Source organism: Hemitrygon akajei, chromosome 17 (assembly GCF_048418815.1).
Source record: "Hemitrygon akajei chromosome 17, sHemAka1.3, whole genome shotgun sequence".
NCBI lineage: Eukaryota > Metazoa > Chordata > Chondrichthyes > Myliobatiformes > Dasyatidae > Hemitrygon > Hemitrygon akajei.
This window is the reverse complement of record NC_133140.1, coordinates 28,042,605-28,064,384: the sequence shown is the minus strand read 5'-3', so window position 1 is coordinate 28,064,384 and position 21,780 is coordinate 28,042,605. Positions and strand designations below refer to the sequence as shown.

General features: G+C 41.8%; 1 protein-coding gene across 2 annotated transcripts in view; it reads right to left on the bottom strand.

Moving 5' to 3' along the window:
- The window catches only part of LOC140740560 (lysosomal phospholipase A and acyltransferase-like), a 365,712-nt gene that overhangs the window by 16,450 nt on the left and 327,482 nt on the right, over positions 1–21,780 (bottom strand). For both annotated transcript variants that reach the window (XM_073069819.1, XM_073069821.1), the window contains one exon: positions 9,337–9,455. In XM_073069819.1, the coding sequence (XP_072925920.1) occupies positions 9,337–9,455 (119 nt within the window). The remainder of the gene's footprint in view (positions 1–9,336; positions 9,456–21,780) is intronic.

Sequence of the window (21,780 nt, the reverse complement as noted above, 5' to 3'; positions counted from 1 at the left end):
GCGTAGGTTCACAAGGTTAATTCCTGGAATGGCGGGACTATCATATGTTGAAAGATTGGAGCGACTGGGCTTGTATACACTGGAATTTAGAAGGATGAGAGGGGATCTGATTGAAACATATAAGATTATTAAGGGATTAGACACGCTGGAGGCAGGAAGCATGTTCCTGCTGATGGGTGAGTCCAGAACTAGAGGCCACAGTTTAAGAATAAGGGGTAGGCCATTTAGAACAGAGATGTGGAAAAACTTTTTCACCCAGAGAGTGGTGGATATGTGGAATGCTCTGCCCCAGAAGGCAGTGGAGGCCAAGTCTCTGGATGCATTCAAGAGAGAGTTAGATAGAGCTCTTATAGATAGCGGGGTCAAGGGATATGGGGAGAGGGCAGGAACGGGGTACTGATTGAATGTGAATAAGTGTGAGGTTATCCACTTTGGGAGTAAGAACAGGAAGGCAGATTATTATCTGAACAGTGTCGAGTTAGGTAAGGGAGAAATACAAAGAGATCTAGGAGTCCTTGTTCATCAGTCACTGAAGGTGAATGAGCAAGTGCAGCAGGCAGTGAAAAAGGCTAATGGAATGTTGGCCTTTATTACAAAGGGAATTGAGTACAAGAGCAAGGAAATCCTCTTGCATTTGTTCAGAGCCCTGGTGAGACCACACCTGGAGTATTGTGTACAGTTTTGGTCTCCAGGGTTAAGGAAGGACATCCTGGCTGTACATGAAGTGCAGCGTAGATTCACGAGGTTAATTCCTGGGATGTCTGGACTGTCTTACGCAGAAAGGTTAGAGAGACTGGGCTTGTACACACTGGAATTAAGGAGATTGAGAGGGGATCTGATTGAAACATAAGATTATTAAGGGATTGGACAAGATAGAGGCAGGAAGCATGTTCCCGCTGATGGGTGAGTCCAGAACTAGAGGCCACAGTTTAAGAATAAGGGGTAGGCCATTTAGAACAGAGATGTGGAAAAACTTTTTCACCCAGAGAGTGGTGGATATGTGGAATGCTCTGCCCCAGAAGGCAGTGGAGGCCAAGTCTCTGGATGCATTCAAGAGAGAGTTAGATAGAGCTCTTATAGATAGCGGGGTCAAGGGATATGGGGAGAGGGCAGGAACGGGGTACTGATTGAATGTGAATAAGTGTGAGGTTATCCACTTTGGGAGTAAGAACAGGAAGGCAGATTATTATCTGAACAGTGTCGAGTTAGGTAAGGGAGAAATACAAAGAGATCTAGGAGTCCTTGTTCATCAGTCACTGAAGGTGAATGAGCAAGTGCAGCAGGCAGTGAAAAAGGCTAATGGAATGTTGGCCTTTATTACAAAGGGAATTGAGTACAAGAGCAAGGAAATCCTCTTGCATTTGTTCAGAGCCCTGGTGAGACCACACCTGGAGTATTGTGTACAGTTTTGGTCTCCAGGGTTAAGGAAGGACATCCTGGCTGTACATGAAGTGCAGCGTAGATTCACGAGGTTAATTCCTGGGATGTCTGGACTGTCTTACGCAGAAAGGTTAGAGAGACTGGGCTTGTACACACTGGAATTAAGGAGATTGAGAGGGGATCTGATTGAAACATAAGATTATTAAGGGATTGGACAAGATAGAGGCAGGAAATATGTTCCAGATGCTGGGAGAGTCCAGTACCAGAGGGCATGGTTTGAGAATAAGGGGTAGGTCATTTAGGACAGAGTTAAGGAAAAACTTCTTCTCCCAGAGAGTTGTGGGGGTCTGGAATGCACTGCCTCGGAAGGTAGTGGAGGCCAATTCTCTGGATGCTTTCAAGAAAGAGCTAGATAGGTATCTTATGGATAGGGGAATCAAGGGATATGGGGACAAGGCAGGAACTGGGTATTGATGGTAGGTGATCAGCCATGATCTCAAAATGGCGGTGCAGGCTCGAAGAGCCAAATGGTCTACTTCTGCACCTATTGTCTATTGATTGTGTATGATCAGCCATGATCACAGTGAATGGCGGTGCTGGCTAGAAGGGCCGAATGGCCTACTCCTGCACCTACTGTCTATTGTCTATTGTCATGGACCCATTCCTATACATGTCTTGGGTCACTTGCAGTTGGGAAGTAATGCTCGAATTCTGTCGACAGTGAAGATAGGTGATCGTGCACCAGCTGTGAGAAGGACGGTGAAGCCTCTCTCCCAAAATCCCAGCTAATATTGGGAACATGTCAAATATGCCCCTGTCTACTCGCTGTCCCCACAATTCCAGTTTGGCTTTGAAAGCAGACACTTTATCTGCCAACTTGAAGACAATTGTCATTCTCCCCGAGTAGGTTGAAGATGTCACACAGATAAGTGAGTTTTGCTATCCACTCCTCGTCACTGAAGTGTGCTGCCAGTGGTGACTTTTCTCCTGAAAGGAATCTCTGTCGCGGCTCTCTTAACTCAAAAACCCTGGCCAGGGCTCTCCCCCTTGATAGCCACCTGACTTCAGTGTGTAAGAGAAGGCATTTGTGCTCTGCATCCATTTCCTTGCAAAGCTGCTCAAACAGACGTGAGTTAAGGGCTTTTACTTTGATGTGATTGATAACTTCAACAACATCACTCAATATGCTGTTAAGATCAGGTGACATTTTTTTCACTAGCCAGTATTTCCCTGTGTATAACACAGTGTGTAGACTGGCATTCAGGAGCAACCTCTTTGACTCGGGTAGTGAAACCAGACAGCCGTCCAGTCATAGCTGCAGCCCCGTCTGTGCATATTCCAACACAGAATGACTTGAATAGTTCTGCCCCAGTTGTGTTAGTTGGCAGCAGCAGTACACACAACATATCCTTGTGCACGTTGAATGAAATATATATCGCACATAAACCAGCAGTATTGCCTTGTTGTCGACATCAGTAAACTCGTTGACCTGGATAGCATACCATGGTGACTCGTTAAGCCGTTCCAACAGCTGTGCTTCGATGTCCTCCGCCGTGTCATTGATTCTCCTTGAAACTGGTAGCTGAAAGAGAAACCTGTGCTGCAGCTTCTCCCAACAGTTCACGGCACATGTCCCTGGCAGCAGGCAGAATCAATTCTTCACCAACAGTGAAAGGCTCCTTAGCCTTAGCAATATGGCTAGCCACTAAGTACGATGCTCTCAGAGCAGCAGCATTTGTGGAGGTGGTGGCTCTCAGCTCTTGCTTCTGTCCCGCTTGCTCACGTTTTTCTGCTCAAAAAACTCAACGCGTTTGTCTTGAAGTGCAGGGTGCTTGGACTCAAGGTGCTGAAGCAGTTTTGAGGGTTTCATTGCCTCATTAGACAGCTTGTCTCCACATATCACACACAGGGGGCTTGGAGCATGCGAGTCACCAGTCGCATTAAAGCCATTTTTTATGTACGACTCGTCGTATTTTCTGTCACGTGACAGGGAATGAGGAAAGGTGCAGCTGACTCATATCGTTTCCTCGCGGCCCGGTAGCACATGCTTTGATCGGGGACCACTGCGCTGCAAGATCACTTAACGTACCTTATTCCATATACTGTGTGCGTTCAAATACCACACCTTTAGTCCTGTATTCATCACCCTTTTTGATTTTGACTCCATGTCACATTTCAACTTATCCCATTGACTGGAATCATTCCCTATTATCTGCCTGCTCTTCCTCACAGTCTCAGTACACACTGCAACCGCCCCGTCCACCACCTATCACTCTGGTTCCCACCCCCTGCCAAATTAGTTTAAACCCTCACCAAGAGCTCGAGAACACCTGACCATAAGGATGTTGATTCCCCTTGGGTTCAGGCTTAACCAGGTCATACTTTCCCAGAAGAGATCCCAATGATCCTGAAATCTGAAACCCCGCTGCCTGCGCTAACCCCTCAACCACACATTCATCTGCCGAATCATTCTATTCTTACCCTCACTGGCACGTGGTACAGACAGCAATCCAGAGAAGTCCTGTTTTTCAGCATTCTACCTAACTCTCTTCAGGCCCTCCTCCCATTTCCTACCCATGGCATTGGTACCAATCTGTGCAGTGACATCCGACTGCTCACCCTCCCACTTTAAAATGCTGTGGACCTGATCCTGGCACCTGGGAGACAACATACCGTCTTGGAGTCTCCTCTAGTCTGCTCCCTTGACTATAGAATCCCCTATCACCACCGCACCCCTCCCTTCTGAGCCTCAGAGGCAAACTCACCCAGTTGCTGTGGCTTTCCCCCAGCAGGTCGTCCTCCCCAACAGCATCCAAATTGGTTTATTATTATTGAGGGGAAAGCCCACAGGAGTACTACACTGCCTGTCTATTCCCTTTCCCTCTCCTGACTGTCACCTAGGGTTGACTACCTTTGCGAGAGCTCCAGTCAAACACCTCCGCACTCTCTGGTGAGCCGAAGGTCATCAAGCTGCATCTCCAGTTCCTTAACATGGTGTCTAAGGACCTGCAGCTTGATAAGCTTCAGCAAGATGTAGTTATCAAGGAGACTGGACACCTTCCAAAGTTCCCACATAAAGAACGTACCACTAACGCAGACAAAGAGAGGGTGAGTAAAAAATACTTACTAGGAACTTACTTATAACCTCGGCCTGCGCTTGCCCAAGCCTGTTGAGCTGGTGTGGCCATTCCTCTTACACCTTGCTTCTTTTTATAGGCCTTTGCTAAGTGCCCAAGAGATTATTATGATTGCAATACCAAGAAGTACTTCATTTCCACATGCCACCTCCCAAATAAGGTATTAAAAAGTGGCTCAATACATGTTCATGTGGGTGTAAGATCCCAGGTTCTATAAAGCAGAAGGGAATTATTCCCAACATAGATTCTTCTGCCAATAATGTTTTAAAAGAAAAACATGGACCTCAGATTGTCAGTTCCAGCAGCTTGCCCTTCATAAAATGGCTGCTGCATTTCCCACGTGGTGACAATGGCTGCATTTCAGAAGTTCTTCTTTGCCTGTACCACACCTTCACACACTCAGGCATGAAAAAGGAGAGTCCTTCTTTCTCAGAAACTTGATCCAAGACCAGAGAGTGTTTACAAGATGACAAGTGTACTTGATTTTCGCAAACTGGGAACTACTGAATTCTCGAGCTAGCGCAAACCCCACATCTAACAAACACACAAGCGCGGCCAGGAAATGTACAATCTAAGGACCTATCGTAGGAATGCAGGGAGGGCATGGCCACATGAAATATACAACACAGAACCAACCCCTATAACCTGCTCAATGTTGCATTTGTGCGCCACTTTACTCGGCACAACACCATTTCCCTCTCACTCGTTCAATGCATCCCTACCATCTACCTTTGGCTCCAAAATATCTCTCCAAGCAGCGCTTCAATGAGTTAATACCTGGGAGAAAGGGTAGCCTGCTCTTCAGTGGGTTGAATCAATGTGCAAAGATTGGTGTTGATAACGCCCTTTTATCTCATTCAACTGGAGACAAAGTCTCTGATGCCTTCTGACAAGACTCTCAGGCTCAGCTGGCTTTTTTAATTTGCAGGCTTGCTGGAGCTCTGGGGCACATCCCAGGGAAGCTCAGGATTTTCCCTCCACATCACGGCGCTCCAGGCATCCTGGCTCGGAACTTATTTTGATAGGACAGTAACTACACTGGCACAACACCAAAGGTTCTCAAATCAATTCTTCCAACGGTTTGCATGGATATATTGAGCATTTAAACAGTGGCGCCTGTGTGGCGAAATGACCCCGAGTTCCTCACACGAGTATCAGCAAGCTAAACCTGGGACAGACTGGGTCACTGACCAAATCGTGCATAGGGACAATTTATATACACAAACCATTTTAAAGGCACCGGCTAGTAGTCAGTACAAAGAGGAGGAAGAGTTGGTGAATCCTGTACAGGCATTTGGCAGAATTCCTGTTGCCAGAACTCAGACAAGCACTAGAACCTCATTGGCAGAGGGGCTGTTAGTGAAAGTGGTCCTCCCTATCAGATCCTTCACGAGTCTCGCTCCTAAAGGACGCTGCCTTTGAGATGGCTGTGGATCGTCCACCTCCTTGTAGATGATGCATTTGCCAAGAAGGTCTGGAAGAGAACGGAACGGTTCTTGTTGAGTCTCGTCCTAAGCAGCTGGAACCTGGGATACACACCAAGACAAACGCCTGCGGCCAGAAGATCATCAGCTTGGCGCAAGGCACGCTTCCGGGTGCCCGAAGCCCACTGGATTTCCAGTGCAAGTGAATGCTGCCAACTGGCATACTCCAGAGAGCAGGCGTCCTGCTGAGAGAGGGACTGAAGTTTGGTGGAGCCACTACAGAAGCTCTGTGGGGAATGAGCATACTCTAGGGCCCTACTGAACATTTCATTGCATGTAGAGAAATGTCTTTACCAATTCTGTTTACTATAATATGAATAAAGTACATTTCTGAAATAATTTTTAGAAGTGAATCTATTGGATTTAAGGGCACACTCCCAGCTGGTTCTTCAGCAATCCGCCTGCTTGGGTTCATCAATAACTCCCAGGGATGTGAAATACAAGTTACTCTTTCTAAATCGGTCACTGTCTGTAAACCCAGGTTAGCTTGGCCCCACTGCCAGAGGGCAGCACAGTTATGTACAACACCACTGATTCCCCTTGCTATCTGTGGGGAGTTTGCAGGTCCTTCCCCGTGACCGTGTGGGCCCTCATTCTTCCCCACGTTCCAAAGACGTCAAGTCCTCAACAGATAAGGCCAGGTACAGGTAGCCGTGAAAACGTGAGCGGGTCGGGTGGATTTTTGTTATGACCTGGCTGATGAATGTTCCACTACTGGTGACCTTTGCCCCTCCCACCCACTCCCAGAATACTTAGCTGTCTGTTGAGGTTTGATGTCCCTATATTATCAGACCCGGCCACTGGATTGCTGATCCAGTAACTTAACTACCACGTTAATGAAGTTCCCATTTTCAAACAAGATCTTTAAACTAAGCCCCTGCTTCCTCAGTGAAGGGAAGGGTGAACACCACAAAATGCTGGAGGAATTCAGCAGGTCAGGCAGCACCTGTGGAGGGGAATAAACAGCTGATATTTTGGGCTAGGACCCTTCATCAGGACTGGAAAGGAAGGGGGAAAAAGGGGAAAGAAAAAGGTGGTAGTGGGAGGGGAAGGAGTACAAGCTGGCAGGTGAGAGGTGAGATCAAGTGAGGGGCAAGGTGGATAGGTATGGGAGGGGGAAGTGGCAAAGGGATGAAGGAGGAATCTGATTGGAGAGTGGACTATGGGAGAAGGGGAATGAGGAGGAGCAGAGGGAGGTGACAGGCAAGTGATGAGAAGGATAAGAGATGTGTAGAAAAAGGGGAGAGGGAAGAAATTACCCAGAGTTAGAGAAATTGACCTTCATGCTATCAGATTGGAGGCTACCCAGATGGAATTCGAGGTGCTGCCCCCTCCCCCAACCCGAGAGTGGCCTTATGGCAGACAGTGAAGGCACTTGACGAAGTGGTCCCTGATCTACGTTGGATCTCATCGATATCAGGAACAGCAGATGCAGAAGATGAATGACTGTGGCACTATTAAAAGATAAGCACCAACGGTTTTTGTGAATCTCGACCAGTATCAATTTCCTCAAGAATGGCCAAACAGATCACTGCTGTTTGAGAACCATGCGGTCTAGATTAATTGACTTAATTTCAAAGCTCAAAACTCAAAGTATATGTACAACCTTGAAATGTGTCTTCTTACAGGCAGGCAGAAAATAAGGAAACCCAATAGAACCCAATTTAAAAAACCCCGCCAAACACCCAATATGCGGAAAAAGGAACAAATCCTGCAAACAATAAAAGGTGAACAAGTAAAACTCTCAACTAAAGTTTATGGAAGTGAGTCCACAAGCACAAAGCCCGTTCATCGCTGCAGCCAACCTCAGAGCATCAATTCAGCACCCAGATGAGTAAAGCTGATTGAGCGGCTCGCTGAACACTGGCTCATTCCTCACTTGAGCCCAAGCCCTGCCACCTCGACTAGGCCCAAACCTGCCTCACCTTCACGACTCCAGTTCACTGAATTCCCCCAGAACACCACAAAACTGCCAACTCATACATGTGGTTTGAAAGCGGAAGTCTGAAAGGGAAGATGCAGGCTACTGAATGCAGTGGCTGTTGCCCAGAAAGGACGTAAGCAGTCAAGTGGTAGATTTGTTTGCTGCCAGTGAAGCGTCACCACGTCTCACCAGCTCCATCTTAAACGGGAGTGGCCTCCAAGTATTTCCCTGGCTTTGAGAGGAACCACTTCTAAATGCCACTCTGCATTCACGGTAACTTCACATACCCCTCGTTCCCCGTACCTTGGGGCCATTCTTTCTGCCTCTCTCAGTCTATCCACAAAACGTACCAGAACACCATATGGCGATTTCTGTGACCTCTGGAACAACGCAGCAAACAATTACAGCACAGAAACAGGCCATCTCAGCCCTTCTAGTCCGTGCCAAATGCTTACTCTCACCTAGTCCCACTAACCCACACTCAGCCCATAACCCTCCATTCCTTTCCTGTCCATATACCTATCCAATTTTACTTTAAATGACAATACCAAACCTGCCTCTACCACTTCTACTGGAAGCTCGTTCCACACAGCTACCACTCTCTGAGTAAAGAAATTCCCCCTCGTGTAACCCTTAAACTTTTGCCCCCTAACTCTCAACTCATGTCCTCTTGTTTGAATCTCCCCTACTCTCAATGGAAAAAGCCTATCCACGTCAATTCTATCTATCCCCCTCATAATTTTAAATACCTCTATCAAGTCCCCCCTCAACCTTCTACACTCCAAAGAATAAAGACCTAACTTGTTCAACCTTTCTCTGTAACTTACTTAGGTGCTGAAACCCAGGTAACATTCTAGTAAATCTCCTCTGTGCTCTCTCTATTTTGTTGACATCTTTCCTATAATTCAGTGACCAGAACTGTACACAATACTCCAAATTTGGCCTTACCAATGCCTTGTACAATTTTAACATTACATCCCAACTCCTATACTCAATGCTCTGATTTATAAAGGCCAACATACCAAAAGTTTTCTTCACTACCCTATCCACATGGGATTCCACCTTCAGGGAACTATGCACCATTATTCCTAGATCACTCTGTTCTACTGCATTCCTCAATGCCCTACCATTTACCATGTATGTCCTATTTCGACTATTACGTTTAACTGTCATTCATTCTTTGGGGCACTCCTCTGTTTTCATGGCTGTTTACGAAGAAAAAGAATTTCAGGATGTATATTGTATACATTTGACATTAAATGTACTTACTGAGAAAATCTTGTTCCAGGCCTCTTGCTTTATACAAACCCAGGCAAATTATGTTCTCCATGAGATCCTGAATGGGTAACTTTCTGAAACATTAACGGGGGCTGATGCATCGATCCCTTGATCCATATTGAACTGAACTTACCCACAGCTCTTTTGCTGGGATCCAGGAATTCCATTGGGTAGGTTTTCCCAAATCCGGGAATTCTCACATCAACTCCAGGTGGGGTTTCTGTTGTTTTTGTTGTTGTGTTGTAAACAAGCCTACAAACCAAAAAAAAAAAAATTGCTTTTTCCAGTTGCCTCCTCACTTAACCCCTGCCCGCAGACACCAATAGATCTGAAGTCTTTAAGTCCTGCTTTGCCACTCAGATTGTCAGAGTTGAATCTTTGCCCAACGTGCAGATGGAAAGCCTGTCACCCACCCAAGGCTTGGGCTGACATTAAGGGCATTGGCTCACTCGCTTTAGAAGGCAAATTCTCACGCTAATGGAAGCAAAACTGCTAAAAGTGCATGTTAGCCATTAAATGTCAGTCAGCATGAACTGTCAGCCATTTCAAGTTAAAAGTCACCTTCAGTTTCTTTGTGTAGTATCTTCAGGATTCAAACAGAATTTTATCCTTTATCACAATAGCTCTATCAGAATTTGCCCCTCATCAAAAATGCAGTACTTGGGGGGATGTCACATGATGGCGTAGGATCGAGACATGGAAATCCAGCTCTCCCGTAAAAAACCAGTAAAATAATGTTTAAGTGATGAAAAGTTAGTAAATTTTTTAAAAAATTACTTATACTACTCAGGATTGTTTTAAGATATGTCTCCTAAACAGAAGCAGAAGAAAACTACTACTTTGAAGACAACACAAGTTGGAAAAGAATCAAGGCCGACCGCCATCAAAGAGCCTCGGGCTCAAGTGCAATTTACCTCCGGCGATACAGAACAGGAAACTGCAGCAACATCAGCCATTTCCTAAAAAGAGCAACAGGAATTGCGCATGCGTGAAGGAAGGGGCATGCGCAAACACGAGCAACCCAAACTACAAATCCCAGCTATGATCGGAACGGACAGTGAAAGTGAATATGAGGTGGAATCAGATTCTCTGGATAAATCAGATGAAGATGAAGAGACAAACAAAGAAGAGCAACAGGAAGAGGTTGGCAGTGATATTGGAGACATAAAAAAATCTTTGGTGCAAATAATACACGAATTAAAAGCATTAAAAGTAATAAAAAAGATATTAAAAATTTGAAGATTATGTTTGATAAAATGATGAAAAGACAGGACAAAATGGACAAGAAAATTAAAAACTTGGAAGTAACAATGGGAGACACCATTGATAGAGTGAATAAAACGGAAGATAATATTTCTGCCTGGACATCAGAAAGAAAACGGTTGTTGGAAAAAGTGGATGTACTTGAAAATTTTAGCAGACGAAATAATATTAAGATGGTTGGACTTAAGGTATAGAGAGAGAGGATCCAATAAATTTTTTTCAAAAATGGATTCCGGAAATTTTGGAAATGGAAGAAGGAACCCAGTTAATTGAAATTCAAAGGGCTCACAGAGCCTTCGATCAAAACCCACGATCAATCTTGATAAAATGCTTAAGATATCAAGATAAAGATCCTGAAGGCGGCTGCCCAACGTGCCAGAAAGAGAAACGGGCCATTGATGATAGAAGGGAAAACAGTTCTTTTCTATCCTGATATAAGTTATGACCTTTTGAAGAGAAAGAAAGAATTTAACTCAGCGAAAAAAGTTTTATGGGAAAAGGGTTATAAATTTATATTGCGCCACCCGGCAACCCTGATAATTTTTTTGGATGACGGAAAAAGAAGATTTTTTTTACTGATTATCGGGATGCGGAAGAATTTGCACAAGAACTCCCAAATATTTGCTAATCACTGCCAGATTTAAAAGTGAAATGGATTAAAGATGAAGACAGGGACAGTGAATGGAGTTGATGGATGTTTAAGGACAGAAGAATATTTAAATATATTCTTAATTATACAATACAGGGGGAGAAAGGAAAAAATTTGAGAAATATTAATTGAGAGTAGTGATATTTTTTTCTTCTCTTATATATACTTTTTTATGTTACGGGGGAGCTGGGGGAACTTCGGATCGATTGCTACGGGATTCACGTGTGTAATCATGGTGATTGCCATGACCCGTACAACGGAGGGGAGTAATGTTGTGTTTTTTTTTAATTCACAACATTAGTAGGGGGGTATTTTGTTATTTTTTTCTTTATAATCTATTTTTCTTTAATCTTTCTTTCTTTGCCTGGACAATCGGGGGGGGGGGGTGGGGGGGGGGAAAGACACATAGCAACACTGAGAATTTTAAAAAGATTCCCCAAGGTACTACGAAAGTTGAAAAGTTAGGTATTACTATAGACTGGAGTAACCCTGTTAAAAATAATGACAAATTTACTGAATTTTTAAAGTTTTAATGTTAATGGGCTTAATGGAACAGTGAAAAGAAAAAGAATTTTAACATACATTAAGAAAATGAAAATAGATATAGCTTTTTTTTTTAAACAAGAAACACACTTAACAGAGATAGAACATCAGAAATTAAAAAGAGATTGGGTTGGAAATGTTATGGCAGCTTCATTTAATTCAAAGGCGAGGGGAGTTGCAATTTTGGTTAATAAAACTTTACCAATTAAAATACAAAATGTATTCATTGATTCTGCGGGGAGATATGTAATTATACATTGTCAAATTTTTTCAGAACTATGGACTCTTATGAATATTTATGCACCAAATGAAAATGATGTAAAATTTATACAAGAGGCCTTTTTGAATTTGGCTGACGCACATGACAAAATATTAATAGGTGGAGATTTTAAATTTTTGTCTAGACCCAGTTTTAGATAGATCAACAAAGGTTGTTACAAAATCAAAAGTAGCAAAATTAACTTTAGCATTGATGAAAGATCTAAATTTGATTGATATATGGAGAAGAATTAATCCAAAAGAAAGAGATTACTCATTTTATTCAAATAGACATAAAACTTATCCAAGGATAGATTTTTTCCTATTATCAATGAATATTCAAGACAGAGTGAAAAATATGGAATATAAAATAAGAATATTGTCAGATCACTCCCCCTTGACAATGACATTGATAATGATGGATAAAGAGGAATTGATTTACAGATGGAGATTTAATTCAATATTATTAAAAATGTCAAGATTTTTGTGGTTTCATGAAAAAGCAGATTCAGTTTTTTTTAAGATACAAATTTACATTCAGTTAATGATAAATTTATAGTATGGGAAGCAATGAAGGCATATTTGAGAGGCCAGATAATACGTTATACTTCTAAAATTAAGAAGGAATATATGGTAGAAATAGATCAATTGGAAAAAGAGATTACAAAATTAGAAAAAGAATCGCAAAGATATATGACAGAAGAAAAACAAAGACAACTTGTTAACAAGAAGTTACAATATAATACACTTCAGACATACTGAACAGAAAAAGCAATTATGAGAACTAAACAGAGATATTACAAACTAGGTGAAAGATCACACAAGATTCTTGCTTGGCAGTTAAAAACAGACCAGATTTCCAAAACGATAAATGCAATTAGAACAAGTGTAAATAAAATTACTTATAAACCTTTAGAAATTAATGAAACTTTTAAGAATTTTTATTCTGAATTGTATCAATCAGAATCACAAAATGATAATGTCAAGATAGAAAGGTTTTTATCACAAATAACTCTTCCAAAATTGAAGTCGGAAGAACAGAAGGGATTAGATATGCCTTTTACATTAAAAGAGGTCGAAGAAGCTCTAGGATCACTTCAGAGTAATAAATCCCCAGGAGAAGATGGTTTTCCGCCCGAATTTTATAAAAAGTTTAAAGATTTACTAATTCCTCCTTTTATGGAGTTAATATACCAAGCGGAAAGAACGCATAAACTTCCAGAATCTTTTTCGACAGCTATTTTAATAGTATTGCCAAAAAAAGATAATCTTTTAAAGCCAACATCATATAGACCTATTTCTTTGTTGAATACCGACTATAACATAATAGCAAAAATTTTATCTAATAGATTATCTAAATACTTACCAAAATTAATACATATGGATCAAACAGGATTTATCAAAAATAGACAATCGGCAGATAATGTAACTCGGTTACTTAGCATAATTCATTTGGCACAAAAGTGGGAGGAAATGAGTGTGGCAGTTGCCTTAGATGCAGAAAAAGCATTTGATAGATTGGAATGGGATTTTTTATTTAAGGTATTGGAAAAATATGGATTAGGAGTATCTTTTATAAAATGGGTTAAAACCTTAAATACTAATCCCAAAGCTAAAGTAGTGACAAGTGGTCAAATTTCAACATCATTTCAGTTAACAAGGTCAACTAGACAAGGTTGTCCATTATCACCTGCTTTATTTGTATTGGCAATAGAACCATTAGCTGAATTAATTAGAACAGACCCAGATATTATGGGTTTCAGAGTTAACCAGGAGGAATATAAGATTTATTTATTTGCTGACCATGTTTTGCTTTATTTAACAAACCCATTGAATTCGCTGCGTAAATTATCTTCTAGATTGGAAGAATATGGGAAAATATCAGGCTACAAAATAAATTGGGATAAAAGTGAAATTCTACCCCTTACTAAAGGAGATTATAGTCAATGTCGACTAATAACTCAATTTAGATGGCCGATAAATGGTATAAAATATTTAGGTATAAGAGTTGATGATGATATAAAGAATTTATATAAATTAAATTTACCATTATTGAAAAAAATTCAAGAAGATCTTGATAAATGGATTACATTACCAATAATATTAGTAGGCAGAGTAAATGCTGTAAAAATGAATATATTCCCTAGATTACAATATTTATTCCAAACACTACCAATACAATTACCGCAGAAGTTTTTCAAGAATTAAATAAATGAGTGAGGAAGTTCCTTTGGAAAGGGCAAGATGTAAAGAATATCGTTGGAAAAATTGACGTGGAAATTTGACCTAGGAGGGTTACAACTTCCAAACTTTAAGAATTATTATAAAGCAAATCAACTTAGATTTATTGCATCTTTTTTTGATGAAGATAAACCGGCATGGATTAGAATAGAATTAGATAAAATAGGAGAAAATATACCAGAAGATTTTATATACAAGTGGGAATCTAAATGGATACGGGAAAAGAAAGAATCTCCTATATTAAAACATTTGATTGATTTATGGGATAAGATAAATGTTGATGATGAGATAAAGAAATCTTTATTAGCAAAGAGACCTTTAATACAAAATAAACTTATTCCTTTTACAATGGATAACCAACTTTTATACAATTGGTTTCAAAAAGGGATTAGATATATAGGAGATTGTTTTGAAGGAGGTATATTAATGTCATTTGATCAATTAAAGAATAAATACAAAATATCAAACAACACTTTTTTGTTATTTCCAATTAAGGGCTTATTTAAAAGAGATAAATTGGGTCAAACAATGTTATTGCCGAAACCTAATGAAATAGAAACTTTAATTCAAAAGGGAAAAATTAAAAAAAATTATTTCTTGTATGTATAGTTTGATTCAAAAACAGGCAATTAAACAAGGAATTCATAAGTCAAGACAAAAATGGGAAAGTGATTTGAATATTAAAATTAAAGAAACAAGTTGGTCAAGACTATGACTTGACAGTATGACAAATACAACAAATGTCCGGTTAAGATTAGTGCAATTTAATTTTTTACATCAATTATATATTACACCACAAAAAATAAATAAATTAAACCCAAATTTATCTGATCAATGTTTCCGATGTAATCAAGAAATTGGTACTTTTTTTTTTATACTCTACTTGGTCTTGTTTTAAAATTCAACCTTTTTGGACAAATTTAAGAGTTTTATTGGAACAAATTATTGGAACACAACTTCCACATAATCCAACATTATTTTTACTAGGCAATATTGAAGGGATAAAACCGAAATCCAAACTGAATAAATATCAGAAAGAATTCATAAAAATTGCATTGGCAGTAGCCAAAAAGGCTATTGCAGTTACTTGGAAATCGGATTTATACTTAAGTATAGATCGTTGGAAGAATGAAATTTTCAGCTGCATTCCACTTGAAAAAAAAATCACTTATAATTTAAGAGATAAATATGAAATATTTCTGAAAATTTGGCGCCCTTATTTACAAAAGATAGGATTAAATATATAGGTGCTCCAAAGATAAAATTATTGGTTATTTGGGGAAATAAATAAATATATATACACTAAAGCTATTATGAACTCCGTGGAGCATGTGGGGATCTTCCGATATCCAGGCACTCTTTCTTTCTTTTTTCTTCTCTTTCTACAAGGATATGTTGGGGGGGGGGGGGGGGGGGGGAGGGTTGATATTTTTTTTCCTTCTGTAACTATTTGAAAATTCAATAAAAATTTTTTATTAAAAATGCTGTACTTGAAAACTGCCTATCAAGGGATACATTCATTTGGCAGTTACATAAGCTAACATCTTCTGATGCCTGGAAGAGGGCATTAACACGCAGAAAACAGGATATTCTTATTGACACTATCACATTCTACCCACATGGAGATTAGCTTAATGTGTCAAAAACACATTAAGGGAGATAATATTATTGGTAAACTAATATTCCCTGGAAGAAGCCTGGAGTAGAGTTTGTAATTAAGCCATCTGAACTTAAAGGATCAATTTTCTGAAAAAGACTGGAATAACATGCCTCAATAATGCTACAGCATTTTGTGAAAATACTTAATAGCCTCAAAAACCTACTCCTACATAGGGAAAGGCTTTTAAGATTAAAAAAATAATTTAATGGTCCTGCTTTGAATTGTTTACTCCATTTTCTCAGTCCAGTGAGGTTTAAGCAGAAAGCAACATGGGACAGTGAACAACTTCATATCTGATCATTTCTTTATTTATCTTGAGCTACAGAACATCCCTTTGAGTCATGCCACCCAGCAATGCCCGACTTAACCCCAGCTCAACCACAGGGCAATTTACTGTGACCAAGTAACCTACCGAATGGTAGGTCTTTAGACTGTGGGAGGAAACCGGAGCACCCAGAGGAAACCCACGTCGTCACGGGGAGAACGTACAAACTGTTTCTAGGCAACAGTGGGAATTGAACCCGGGTCGCTGGTACCATGCTAACTACTGTGCTACCCTGCATCGAGCAGTGTTCTAAAGTCTCTGTACCTGCTTTTGAGAGAACCTCAACTGGTAAGTCAAAAACTTTCAGAAATTATGTTCTACGACACCCAAGTCTTTCTCCCAGAGAGAAGCTTCAAACTTGCATCTCATTTACATGGTTACACTAGATTTATGTGGTGACGTCTTCATCAGGTTGCAATTTTACCCAGTCGAGGCCCTAGCACTGGCAAAATCTTTTGAGTGGTTGTCACAGCCCAGGAGTAAAAGTTCACATAATGTTATATTGACATCCAGTGCTCCAAAGCATAAATTTGAAAAATCTATATACAGGTAGGTCTTATATATTTTTTTTAATTGAGCTTGGTTTGCCACACACTGCCGTTTTAAAATGTGCAATAATTGCAGTGAATTGCTTACAGTTAACTATTCCAACCTAACTAGTAACTCATTTTGAAACAAGAGGCATCGCTGGGTTGCTTAATGAATGATAAACCACAGTTTATCACAAAACCCCACGCTTGCTTGCTTCAGTGACTCAGCAGCTTCTGTCACCAAATTACCATCTTTACTGGCTACAAAATTAACACAGAGAAGATGTCAACCAGCCCATGAAACCTGTATCAAAGTGGAAATTAATTTCTGGACACAAGAGACTCGGCAGATGCTGGAAATCTAGAGCTCCAACTTCAATCCCACTGTCAGACCCACAGACAAGGAGAGTACCACTGTAGCCTGGCGGTCGTACCTGGGATGCCCAGAAGGAATGGAAAGTGCTCCAGATAAATCCAGATTTATCTTTTCAATTTGACAGCCCTAAACATCATTCCTTTTCTCTCCTGTTCAAATTCCAAATTCTCAATGCTTGCTGGTTTCTACAGACACCTGGGCAACTTTTAGTAGGTCACCCCACTCCCTGTGGCTCTGCACAGTCATCAGCTCGGCTGTTAAGATATTGCTCGATCACCCTTCCTGCGGGGTTGGTACAATGGGCTCAATCACATCAAGGCTTCTCTGGCTGCAACACAGCAAGAAAAGTATTTCTTCATGGGGATGTTTCCGTACGTCCTTACAAGCTATGCAATATCGCTACCCTTAATCACATAAGCAACAGTGCTATGAAGAGCAGAACTCCGATGCCGAGTAGTAAGTATTGTCTGGCTCATTTAATTACTTTGTCTTTCATCATTTCCTCTGATCTCCTCATATGCTCACTTATCGGAACTGGTTACAGAGCTCATTTCCCGTTCCCTTCCTTTAATCCTAACAACTCTCACCTCTGCAGAGCCCTAAACCATCTGATATTTTCCCCAGCAGTTATTGCTCATGCAGCTGGCTCATCAGTCACTCTGGTCAGGCTCATTACGGGCAAACCCAGTTTTCCCACTACGTCCCTCCCCACCAACCTACACGGAGACCTAGTCCACCACTCATTCTAGTGCACTGTTGGTATTTAAACCTCACCATGGTGATACCACCTCCCTACAACCAACTTGCCCCAGCACTTAATCTATGACTCTACACCCCTTCGACTCTGGTTTCTGAATAATCCACTTTGGCAGCCTTGGTCCAATTCCCCAGAAACTCTACCACTAAAGTCTGAGGTAAAGCTGCTCTTTAAAAGACACTTCAAATGCGCATGTGGTCCCTCCTCCCCACGTTACTAACCAGAAAGGCACGGACCAATGGTTAACATCTACTGCATCTCCCTCACTGGCCCCGAAAAGATGGTGCTGATACAGCCTTGAACTGCTCAAGTACACATGACCAGAGTACTCTCAAAGTGATATGAAAGAGACAGCCCCAGAATAACGAAAGCTAACCCTCTCCAAACTCCTCCTCTTTTTGCCTCTGGTGATGAAGGGGAAGCAATGGATTTCAATGCCAGGAGAGTCAATAATTTGGAGACTTTCGTGATGAGCCCTTCTCACGAGGCTGCCACCTTTGTCCTTCAGGGTGGCAGGGCTGCAGAGTGGGGTGAATCCTGAAACAAGCAATCTGCCTGTTTGGATAGTGTTGAGCCTCACTTACTAATAGAGCTGCACTTATCCAGCTGTAAATATAGGAAGCTCTATGACATTGGTTGGTGTCTCATGCCTTGGTGTGAACACTGCTGGGAGTGAAGAGTCATTTGCTGCCTACATGCTATGGTTAATGTGGTTAACCATGTTGTTTCTGTGACTGGTCAAAGGCTGGGAACTTGATCATTGTAACAGCCATGAATATCAATGGAGCTGCTGAGACTCCCTTGGTAACACTGACCTTGGCACTAAATGGTGCATGTGGGGTTGATTTCACCATTCAAGAGAAATTTGAATTAGTACGTGGATTGTAGAGGTATGGAGGCCCATGGTCCGGGTGCAGGTTGCTGGGACTAGGCAGATTAATAGTTTGGCATAGATTAGACATGCTGAATTGCCTGTTTCTGTGCTTTAGAGCTCTATGACTCTAACCCAGGGCCTTCCCTTACTTTGTCACTACCAAGAAACTCTTTGTGTCAATGCTCAGCCTGTTAATTCCATTCAGTTTCTCTATTTGACAGATGCCAAATATTTGGTATGCTCATGGCCGGATAAGCCCCACCCTGCTTTGCAAAACGCGGTTATCACTGTAGCATGTGACCAGCCCCATGACACTCAAGAGTTACAGCAACACAGATCTTGTGAATAAGCAGTCTTGTTTTATATCTTTACCGTGACTTCAAAAGATAAACCGAGCAATAGCATGACTGGTTTCATTACCCTGTTAGCTCCAACTGGGAAGACCTGGCCTGTCGATGATGGTATTAGACTAATTGTGCAGTCAGAGCTGCAGAAGGATTGGAGAGAACAGGCAGCTGGCTGCTCCGTAAGCTTCACTGAACACAACTCACTCGTAAATAATGCAGAATCAAAATATTAATTTTTATGACAGGGGGACATTAAAGGATTGACTCCATTACACATTCAGATTCACTCTGCTGTAGAATGTCTATTATTCTGGTTCCTATGGAGAAGAAATTTAACATATGCCAAGAATCTAGTTTCATAAAGTACACATTCCTTTGATGTAAAGAGAGATAACTGGCTTAATTCCAGTAAGAGCAGAAAATAGTTTATTAATATTCATTAGCCAAGCATCACTGGATATTTATAAAATAAGTATAAATTAAAACACTTTCTGATTTATTTATATTAAGTGCTGCTCAGACTTGAAGAACTGTGCTCGAGTTGCAGTGACTACACTCAGGAGAATGTTGTATACACTGAGTGCAGGTTCGTTGCCTTCTGCTGCTGCCCATCCACTTCAGGATTCAACATGTTCTGCACTAAGAGGTGCCCTACTGCACACCCGCTGCTGTTGTAATGTGTGATCACTTGAGTTCCTGTTGTTTTCCTGGCAGTGTGAACCAGTCTGTCCATTCACCGCTGACCTCTCATTTCACCCACGGAACTATCGCTCAATAGCTGTTTTGTTTCTCGCACCACCGCCTGTAAACTCTACAGACTGTTGTGCAGGAAAACCCCAGGAGATCAGCAGCTTCTGAGATCCTCAAACCACCCCGTCTGGCACCAACAGTCATTCCATGGCTGAAGTCACTTAGATCACATTCCTTCCCCATTCTGAAGTTTGGTCTCTTGACCATGTCTCCATGCTTTTGTGCGTTGAGTTGCTGCCACATGATTGGCTGATTAGATATTTGCATTAACGAGGTGAACAGGTGTACACTAATCGTGCAGTCGGAACTGCAGGAGAAGGTCACCTCGGAGAATCACAGTGGCAAGGCAGCTGGCTGCTCCGTAATTTTCACTCGTAAATGATGCAGAAGCAAAATATATATATATTTTTTAAGATGGGGATCTCAACCCGATTGCATGAACATCAGTTTTTCAGACTTCCAGTAACTGCACACCCTCCTGTCCTTCACCATTCCCCATTTGTCTCCCCCCCCACCTTATTTCCTTACCTGCCCATCAGCTCCCTCTGATACTCCTCCTACCTCCCCCTCTTTCATGGTCTTCTATCCTCTCACATCAGATTCCACCCCCCTTCTCCAGCTCTCTCTCTCTCTTTCACCAATCAATTTCCCAGCTCTTTACCATCCCCCACCCCCCAGTTTCACCTATCACCCACCACTTTGAACCTTTTCCCCTCCCTCTCACCTCTTACTCTGACTTGCCCTCTTCCATTCCAGTCCTGATGAAGGGTCTCGGCCCAAAACGTCAACTGTACTCTTTTCCGTAGATGCTGCCTGGCCTGCTGAGTTCCTCCAGCATTTTGTGTGTGTGGCCAAGATGTAGAGGTAAGTGGCCACTGAGTACATCTCAACAGCATAGCAACAGATTTTAAGACAATGCTGCAGACACACCTCAGATCAGCAAGGTACCAATCCCCAATGTTAACAGTGGTGGCCTGCCCTAACATTATCACTGTGGATGGGCGACATCACTAATTACAAAACCCTCACAGTCAATAAGTTGCTTTCCCCAAGTGCATGCTGACATTTGGGTGAGCAATTATGCCACACAGCAGGATCCCTGAGCAATCCCAGTTAACTGATTATTACCACATTTTTGATATGGGACCTTGTTGGTTGCCAGCTCTCCCACTGTCCAACCCTCATCTCGCTAGCTGACTCCTCCCAGAAACCTGCCTTTTGCTCCAGATTTCAGGAACTGCGGTCTCTTGTGAACATGCTATTTTGGTGCCTGAAGTGTTGCATCTCACTGTACGTTTCAATATACACAGTGTGTGACAGATAAAGCTAATCTCTTCAAGGATTGAAGTTTAGCTTCCATTTAGTGAAATGCATCATTTTCGTCAAATCAAGTCAGTGAGAGTTGTGCTGGATCACACTTCCGGTGCCAACATAGCATGCCCACAACTCACTAACCTGAACAGTACTTCTTTACAACGTGGGAGGAAACCGAAGCACCCGGAGGAAATCCGTGTGGTCATGGGGAGAACATACAGCTGTTTACGGACTGCAGCGGGAACTGAACTTCGATCTTACAGCTGACGTTGTAACCGCAATGCTGCCATCTTCAGCTACAAAATGCACTGCAGATTGCTCCTGGCACCAAGCACCTCCCAAACCCATGACCTCTCCAACCAAGAAAGGAAAAAAATTCAGGCACTTGGGAACACCACCACCTATAGCTTCCCCCTAAGCCCACCATTTCGGGAAGTCCTACAGTGCTGTGGGGCTACCTTTGTTGAAAGGACTGCAGCAGATTTAGCCAGCAGCTCCCTGCACCTTCTCAAGGGCAATTAGAGAGGGAAAATTCTCATGTCTCAAAAAGCATTCTGAATGCTTTGGTTCTCCTAAGGTCATGAAAAGTGAGTTGTAATCTTGTGATTAGCTGTACTGGGGCAAGCACCTCAGTAGATCTTGAGTCTGACCCAGACTCAAGATCCAAAAAGGAAAATAGACAGAAGGAAG